The 8,872-nt window shown below is 38.3% G+C and overlaps 1 protein-coding gene across 1 annotated transcript; it reads left to right on the top strand.

Annotated features, from left to right (window-relative positions):
• The first annotated feature begins 2,336 nt into the window (after positions 1–2,336).
• LOC143854725 (kinase-interacting family protein-like) lies at positions 2,337–7,371 on the top strand. Its single transcript, XM_077364824.1, has 4 exons — positions 2,337–2,462; positions 2,583–2,658; positions 5,839–6,353; positions 6,890–7,371. The coding sequence occupies exons 2-4, from the start codon at positions 2,589–2,591 to the stop codon at positions 7,268–7,270; spliced, it is 966 nt and encodes a 321-aa protein (XP_077220939.1). The 5' UTR covers positions 2,337–2,462; positions 2,583–2,588; the 3' UTR covers positions 7,271–7,371.
• Positions 7,372–8,872: the final 1,501 nt, after the last annotated feature.

Raw genomic sequence — 8,872 nt, 5'->3', positions numbered from 1 at the left:
ATCCAAGTTTTTAGTTTGAAAACAGTGTAAAAGAGGGTTCATGATCAAGCTGTTGTATGCTGTCCAAACAGCGTTTCTTGGATTTTAAGTGAGAAATTCACGTTTTAAAAATCTCTCCTGCATCCTGAGATTTCTAAAACCTAAAAATATGGGAGGATCTGCTACTCACTTTCTTGCTGACGGAAAGAAGGGCGAGAAGTAAAAAATGAGTAAAAAAACGATGGCTGGTCCGCTTCTTCTCTTGTCTCTTAGCTATAATTTTGAAGAAATCCTCCTAACGGCCCCTTTTATTATGTTTGAGTTTGGAATGTACCGATTAGACGCTTAGGATCACTTTGCAATTGAGTCTTTTGCACATATGATACGGTGTGTGCACCAAATCAATGGTATAGAGCATGGACTGATGGGTCCCACCATAATGCTCTTTCCGTAATGGGGAAGCTCAAAGGAGGATTTCCCATGGTGAAACACTATAGAGATCCTTGGATAAGCTATCCTTCAATTTGGATATCCTGCTTAGATTGAAATTATCTTTTTCGCTTTAGCTAATAGTTTCAAGTCCTTCTGTTTGATGTGGACTATTTTGGATCTCTAAGGACAAAAGCATCATGTAATCAGAAAATTTCAACACCTAATAACTGGTAATTTCATTCGAGCGTTGTCAAAATCTCCCTTTTTTTCCAATATTCTTACAGGGTAATGATATATTCGCACCTTTTATAGTTGGGGCCTGCTTGTTTTTGTTTTTTGAGAAATGATTGCGAGTTTTGTACTCAGTTTTGGATGAAAAATTGAGGCACTATTTTTTTTTTTTTTTTTTTAGATTTTTTGAATTGATGTGGAGCACACATTGTTCGGGTGATCTAAACCATTCATTTATTGGGCTTTGATGTAGAAAGGGTGTGCCCATGAAATCTTCTCCATAGGATGCTCCTAACCCTAAGATCCGTGGAGGTTTTTATACTGTGCCATCCATCTTAAAAATCCACAAATGGGAGGGTTGGGATCATCCTAAGGAGAAGCATATCTGGGCACAAAGAATGAATGGTTTGGATCACTCAAATAATTTGGGTCCCAAAGTATTTTTTGGCTGCAACTACACACACAAAACTATCACCATATAATTTCTATGGGATTTGCTAGGGTCCATTGTAGAAGGCATTTCGCGGATGGTCTGTTGCATGTCAGAGGAGAACGCATGATAATTTAAAAAATTCTATTTTTTAATGGATATTTTAAAAAATTCTTGGAAAAATATTATGATTATTCGATGCACCAATTTAAGCTTTAAACAATCTTTTAAAATTTAAAATTTGTGTAAAAAATTTCACAAATAATCCACCCATTTCCCATACCTTATAAATTCACAACCTAATTTAGGAGAACGCATGCACTTACAAAAGCTTCCATACATTTTGTGATTATTTAGAAAAAATACTCATTGGTATGTCGTTTAATGCTCTGAATGGTTGCCAGGTTTTTTTTGTTCCCGGGAGTTATGTGGGAGAAAAAAAATACCCTGGGACATAAGTGGGAAAAAAAGAGTCCTAGAAGTATCCTGGTAAAATAAAAATCCCATGTTTGGTTATGTGGGAGAAAAAAATACCCTGGGAGATATGGTGGGAAAACAAAAAAACCTTTGTTTGGTTGCTTGAACTGTTAGGTAGAAAAAAATTCTTCTCAAGCATATTTTTGGTTCCTGAGTTTATTTTTGTTCCTGGGGTTATCTTGGGATGGGATAAAAAGGCAATCATTACAAAAGTGGGATTAAAAAATTCACCCCACAAGTAATCATTACAAGAGTGGGATTAAAATAAACCTAGTGCTAAAAGGCAACCAAACATGGGATGGGACCAAAATTTAACTTACTCTCCCACATAACTCCAATGAACAAAAAAAACCCAGCAACCAAACAGAGCAAGAGATTTTTATATGTTGCATTCTCACGAAGTCTAATATTTTTTTTAAAAAAGAGCTAGTGTAGGGCCCACTTCATTGCTAGATCCAAACCGTTCATTTGTTGGGCATCGCATAAAATAGGTTGTACCCTGTAAATCATCTACATAGGATTATCCTAACCGTCCGATCTATAGAGGGACTGCACATTATAGAAACATCATGATGGGTTCTCAATACGATTTTATATAATTTGAATGGCTAAGATTATCTTTAAAGCCTCTAGTTAATTTTATTCCAATCGCCAATACTCGAACAACCCTAATCACATTTTGAAACAAGGAATCCACGTGTCGATATCTGAGTGGTATTAATCGAAATGCCCCAGGTAATTTAATCCTCCCTACACATGCACCTCTCTCTCACTTTGCAAACATCCTGATTACTTGTGCTTCCCACTTCAACTGCAAGCTCCGGTCATCGGGAAATCTTTCCCGGCGGTTTTTCTCCGAATACTCCCCGCAAAAACTGAGGCCAAGGTGAAGGACCATTCTGCTCCAGAAGAGGTAAAAGATTGTTATCATTCCATTTTTTTTTCCTCTTCTCGTTTTTTACCGTTTGATTTTCATCGATTTTTCAGTTTTTGTTCCTTTTCGGTTTGGATATTCAGTTTTCAGTTTTTGCAGCTTGAAATGGCGGGGAGTTGTCTTCAACCATGTCGAATTCCCGCTAAGGCGTCCTGGCTTCAACCCATTCTTGCAGGTAATTTAATTCTACAGTTTAAAAAAAAAAAAAAAAAACCCCCGCAAAATTACCAACATATCCCTAAGGCCGTGTTTGGATACCTCATGTTTTCGTATTTGGAATTGGATTTGAGTTTTGGATACAAAATACATCAATCATCTTCATGCTCATGTTTTATAAGAGAGGGAGGGAGGGAGAGAGATAGAGAGGGATGTCTTGTTGTTGCTGTAGCAAGGTCGAGGAGCAACGAGGGCGAAGGTAATTGGCACAAATATGGATTTCTAAATAATGTCTCGCAGAAAAGATTTGAAAATCTTCTTTCACTATTGTAGCTGATTTGAAAATCGAAGGACCCGATTAAGTTCCAAATCTCAACTGCAAATGTGAGAAATCCAAATCTAAATCTACTGGGTACCCAAACGGGCCTACCTTCAATGTGAGTATTTTGGGTACTCTCGCCTTCTTTTTTGAAATTTTCGAAGTTCGAACTCCTTTTTGTTCTTCGAGTTTCGCTCGGCTCATTGGGAATTGTAACGGCCAATGAAACATACTGAAGAGAATGAGTGTATCTACTAAAACCAAGGAGTGTAAATTTCATCTCCTGTTATAAGTTATAACAGCCTTTGTTCCTCTATATTTTGAAGAGGAATTCATATATTTTGAATTGCAAAAAGAAAAGTGGATTTGAAAAGGATAAAAGCAGAAAAGGGGGTGCCAATTGAAACAGTATGGAAAGTTTCCGACGATTTGTGGAGTAAAAGACGTTTTTTTTTTTTTTGGGGCAGAAATTCGTTTTTTCCCCTTCCATTTATGCTTTTGCAAAGATGAGGAAAAGCTGGGGAGCTCTTTTTTAGTTATTTTTCGAAGCGCTTTGCTTACGGTTATGAATTTTGAAATTGCTAGAAAATAAACGTAGTTTAAGTATCCAGTTAAATTGCATGATTATGGGTAAAAGTGAAGGTAGAAAAATAAGAGAATGAGGAGTGTTTTTATTAAAAAAATGCAAGCTATTATTTTTCATTTATTTTTTGTTCCAAGATCCAAAACTTCTTGAATGAGTTCGTTACCATTAGTTCTGTTAAGATTTGTCATGGGAAAGTCTGACCGTTGGATCATCTTGAAGGGAGATTTGGCAAGTTGGTTAGTTTGGGTAATCTAGATAGATTCGGCAACTAGATTTAGTTAGGATAATATCTTTCCATAGTTATCTAGATTTGATTCTATGTTTATCATGTGAGTGCTCTTTATAAGCACCTATTGATTGTCTCTGTAGTGCATTGATTGTCTCTGTAGTGCATCCAAGTTTAGTGAAAATCTCTAAATTTACAAGTTCTTTGGTTGCTGGGTTTTTTTTGTTCTCAGGATTTATATGAGTAAAGGTTTAGTGGTCACATCAGCTTTTTCTTGCTGACATCAGCAAAATCTTGTCTTGAAAAGGGTGTTCTCTCTTTCTCTCTCTACCCTCTCTCTCCACTCATCATAATATCTTTCTCTAATTAATGCTTGTCCCATCTTTTGTCTCCTACCTTTACCCACATAAATCCCAGGAAAAAAAAAAAAAAACCCGGCATCCAAACAGAGCATAAAAGATACACATACAGAGCCTTTGCTAAAGTCTACCTTTCTCTTCTGTTTTACAAGTGTTTCTTGAAAACGGGAAATGATATCAGCACAATCGTAGTTTAATAATTGCACTAACTCAGATTGCCTTTTCTTTTCAATTGGCTTGTGATAGATTTTTTGGAACCTTCATAATTTGTGACAGCTCTTTAGATGTCAAAAGACAAGATGGGTTAATGCAATTATTAAAATATGGTTGTGCTAATATCATTTCCCTTGAAAAGTACACTTGAAAGGGTGATTTCAAATTTGTCGACGGGTGAGAGAAAGGCACGTCCATTTCATGGTGCTTCATAAGAGCTCTTCCTATTATGCCAGAGTGTCAAATAATTTAGGCTAGTGATATTTGCACTACCATGATTTGATAATGAGACTAACTCACATTGTCGTTTCCTTGTTAGGCTGCTAAGAACTTTTTGGGATGGGAAAAGACATATCCACCCCTTTTACTTCTATGGGCCACCTCCTTGTAGTGTAAAAACAGTAGGGAATAGTCCCGCTCGAAAAATTGGGATAGGGATACCCTATGTTATAATAGAAAATAAAAACAGTAGTGGGAATTGTAACAGCCGGTTAAATAGTTAAAGACAAGGTGAGCTCTTACACTTATCAAAACATGGTTGTGGGAATATCAGTAGCGATGAGCTGCCATTTTCAATGACAAATAAGCCCATTTCTCTTATATAGATTGACATACATATTCTAATGGTACATGAGGCAAAATCAACTTGCTTGTTGTGTCAGATTGTCACTTTCCGAGAAATTATATGATCGGTAGCCTTAGGCACCAATATTTTTTTAGGAATAAATACATTTACACCCCCTCTAGTTTCTGACACATCCACTTCGACCTGTGGTTTAAAAAATGACAAAGACATCCCCTCTAGTTTCAATTTGTTTAAGGTTTGCCCCCTCAACTGAAGGTTCGTCATAGATTGAAGGGTTAGGATATCTGATGGAGCTGATTTTTTGGGCACACCCTATCTATGTCAGGACCCATCAAATGAACGCTTTGGATCATCTAAATAATGTGGGCCCATACCCGAATCCAAAGCGTTTGGTAGTGTTTGGATTCGGGTATGGGCCCACACTATATGGATGATCCAAAGCGTTCATTTGATGGGTCTTGACATAGATAGGGTGTGCCCAAAAAATCAGCTCCATCGGATCATCCTAACCCTTCAATCTATGGGCGAACCTTCAGCTGAGGGGGCAAACTTTAAACAAATTGAACTAGAGGGGATGTCTTTGTCAGTTTTAAAACCACAGGGGTCGAAGTGGATGTGTCAGAAACTAGAGTGGGTGTAAATGTATTTATCCCTATTTTTTTAAATGTATGGTACGGCCCACTCCATAGGATGATCCAAACCGTCCATTTGTCGGGGACAACGAAAATGGGTTGTGCCTGTTGTAGCCTAACAAATGGACGGTTTGGATCATCCTATGGAGTGGGCCATAACATACTTTTTTGAAAAATACAGATCTGTACGACCCCACACCATATAATTTCTGATCACTTTCCTTATTCGGACAACTTACTCAGGGCATTTTTCATCATCTGTGAAATTTGTGCCACAGATATCGACCAGAAGATGCAAGATCTCGCCGTCAATCACCCTGAAGAAGATGAATCTGACTCCTTCGCCCAACGCGCAGAAAATTACTACCGAAAACGCCCTCAATTGCTAAACCTCCTCCAAGAACTCTACAATCACTACCTCTCCTTAGTCGACCGTTACTCCCTCAAAACCCAATCACTAATCCCCTCATTCCATTCCGACCTCGAAGACGACAGTGCCACTGATTGCACAATAATCATTCTACCCTACTCGGATTCTGATTCCGATAGCTCCCTTTCCTACCAAACTCCACACTCGATTCCCCTGAAACAGATGCAGACATCAAACGAAGCCATTGTTACCGAGCTTGTTGTAAAGACCGTAGACAAAGAGATACTCCTCCTCGAGCTGGAAATTCAGGGTCGGTTGGAATCGGAATCAACTCGAATGATCGAATTGCAGAAGAGCCTTTTGGAAGTGTTGGAATCGGAAAGGATGGTTCTGCTTAGCGAGAACGCCAGGCTTAGGTTCCAGGTAGTGTCAAACAGCCAATTACTCCAAAAGCTTAAGCTGTTAGAGATGGTGTTATTTAATCATTTATACTTAAACACTCCCCCATCATGTGTGGCCCCTCTTTTTTATGAGTTGGCCCTACACAAGGGCACATGTGGCCCCCATTTTGGGTTGGCCATACATGTAGATTTTTAAGAGAAATGATAAATGCGCCCCTTTTCATCACTTGGGACACCCAGCAGCAGTGTATCAATGACTGCAGTTAGTAGCAGCAGTTTGATTGCCACGTACACGTGTCCCATTTGATGAAAAGGGGCGCATTTATCATTTCTCATTTTTAATATCAAGTTAGAGTTGGTGATATTTAATCATTTATACCTGGGCCCTCTTTTTTTATGGGTTGACCCTACGTTGGCACACATGGCCCCACATGTTTTTAATATTAAGGAGTTTTTGGGTTTTGAACTCAGCAATATCTCTAATATCATATAAAAATAATTACTTCAAAAGCTGAAGGTGTTAGAGTTAGAGTTATTTAATCATTCATACTTCAACAGGTAGCGGTTCTGGTGGAGGAGAACAAGGGATTAGCTTCCGAAGGAGTGTTTATGAAGAGGAAGGCAAACGAGTTGGCTCGGTACGTGATGAAGATGAGTGAGGATCATAGATTTTGCGTGATGAGCTGTAAAATTGGGGATTTGGAGGGGAAGATTTACGGGTTGGAGAAGAGGAATAAGGAGTATTACGCGGAGATGGTGAGGAGGGAGGAGGAGAAGAGGGAGATTGTGAAGGAGACTTGGTTGGTGGTGGAGAAGCTCAAGGCAGAGAACGGTAGGCTGAAGGAAGAAGCCGTTAGGGCGCGGGAAGGGTTGGGGATTTCAAAATGGTGGGACCGGGTTAAGAAGCTTGATTTACTATGTGTGTGTGGGCCCCGGTAGTTGAAGTGCCGTTGATTATATAATTCAAGATTGTAAGGGTATTTTGGTAATTTGAGGACAGTTATTTTTAAGATTGTAAGGGTGTTTTGGTAATTTGATAATTGTAAAGGGGCTTATGATATTTTGAAGTAGAAGCTGCAGTTGTTTGTTTCCTCAACAAATCCCTGGTGGGGCCGCTAGTTTGTATCGGGTGATCTGTGCCGTCATTTGTTAGGTTATGTTTTATCTGAATCTGTATCATTTCATGTAAATTTAGAGGCCGTTTGGATGAATGGATTTTAGAATCCAAGTTTTTAGTTTGAAAAAAGTGTAAAAGAGGGTTCATGATCAAGCTGTTGTATGCTGTTTTGACAGCGTTTCTTGGATTTTAAGTGAGAAATTCACGTTTTAAAAATCTCTCCTGCATCCTGAGATTTCTAAAACCTAGAAATATGGGAGGATCTGCTACTCACTCTCTTGCTGACGGAAAGAAGGGCGAGAAGTAAAAAAGGAGTCAAAAAACGATGGCAGGTCCGCTTCTTCTCTTGTCTCTTAGCTATAATTTTGAAGAAATCCTCCAAACGGCCCCTTTTATTATTTTTGAGTTTGGAATGTACCAATTAGACGCTTAGGATCACTTTGCAATTGAATCTTTTGCACATATGATACGTTGTGTTCACCAAATCAATAGTATAGAGCATGGACTGATGGGTCCCACCATAATCCTCTTTCCGTAATGGGGAAGCTCAAAGGAGGATTTCCCATGGTGAAACACTATAGAGATCCTTGGATAAGCTATCCTTCAATTTGGATATCCTGCTTAGATAAGTTATGTTGAAATTATTACAGGGAAATGATATATTCGCACCTTTTTTTAACTTGGAACAGCCCCATCTAGTGTATTTATGACTACTCGCTTACATTATATAAGAGGTCACATATTGAATAGGCAATGGAAACAATGTAACATCTAGTATTCTAGCGTATATCCATGTCTCTCTTAAGACTGGATGGTGCGTAGTGTTGCTGAAAATAGGGAAAAGAAAAACTATTCAAAATAGTGTTTTTGTTTTCCTTATTTTTTTTCTACTACTTCGTATCATCTCTTCAATCATGCCCTCTCAATTCTTCCCCTCTCTCAACTCCCTCTTGCTCTCTCAACACTGGGTAAGCTAATATTCCATGGAAAAAAAATTAAGGTTATCCAAGGATTTATATCCCCACAGTGAAAAGCCCAACGAATTGTTAACATCAATATTCAATATACACATTCAACATGCATCGCCCATGGAGATTGGGCAAAACAAACTAGGTAGTTAGTGGGTTGCTAAACTAAGACCAAAATATTTTCTGGAAAAAATCCAAGGTTTTGCAGTTTACCTAGAAAACAAGGGAAATTTTCTATTTTGGAAAAGAATTCCCTGGAAAATGAGTCTTCCAAATACTGGGAACAAAATTTCCCAAGGAAAATGAGTCCAACTGTTTTCAGGGAACAACATTTCCATGGAAAATTTCTTTCCCATTATTTGCTAGCTCTTTTTCCATGGAAGTTTTTTTCCAGGATCAAATTTTTTCCCATTCTCTAGGAAAATTTCAACCCTTCTGAACACTCGAATTTTTTTT

This window comes from Tasmannia lanceolata, unplaced genomic scaffold, assembly GCF_043159265.1.
Source record: "Tasmannia lanceolata isolate RefF3 unplaced genomic scaffold, GAP_Taslan_0.1 ptg000020l, whole genome shotgun sequence".
NCBI lineage: Eukaryota > Viridiplantae > Streptophyta > Magnoliopsida > Canellales > Winteraceae > Tasmannia > Tasmannia lanceolata.
The sequence above is the reverse complement of the archived record's forward strand: the minus strand, read 5'-3'. Positions and strand labels throughout refer to the sequence as shown.

What these genes read in the sequence shown, in the direction of transcription:
- LOC143854725 (XM_077364824.1), top strand. Translation starts at nt 2,589, where the DNA reads ATGGCGGGGAGTTGTCTTCAACCATGTCGAATTCCCGCTAAGGCGTCC. An exon ending in GCTTCAACCCATTCTTGCAG is followed by an intron (nt 2,659 to 5,838) that starts GTAATTTAATTC and finishes TTTGTGCCACAG; the next exon opens with ATATCGACCAGAAGATGCAA. An exon ending in ACGCCAGGCTTAGGTTCCAG is followed by an intron (nt 6,354 to 6,889) that starts GTAGTGTCAAAC and finishes ATACTTCAACAG; the next exon opens with GTAGCGGTTCTGGTGGAGGA.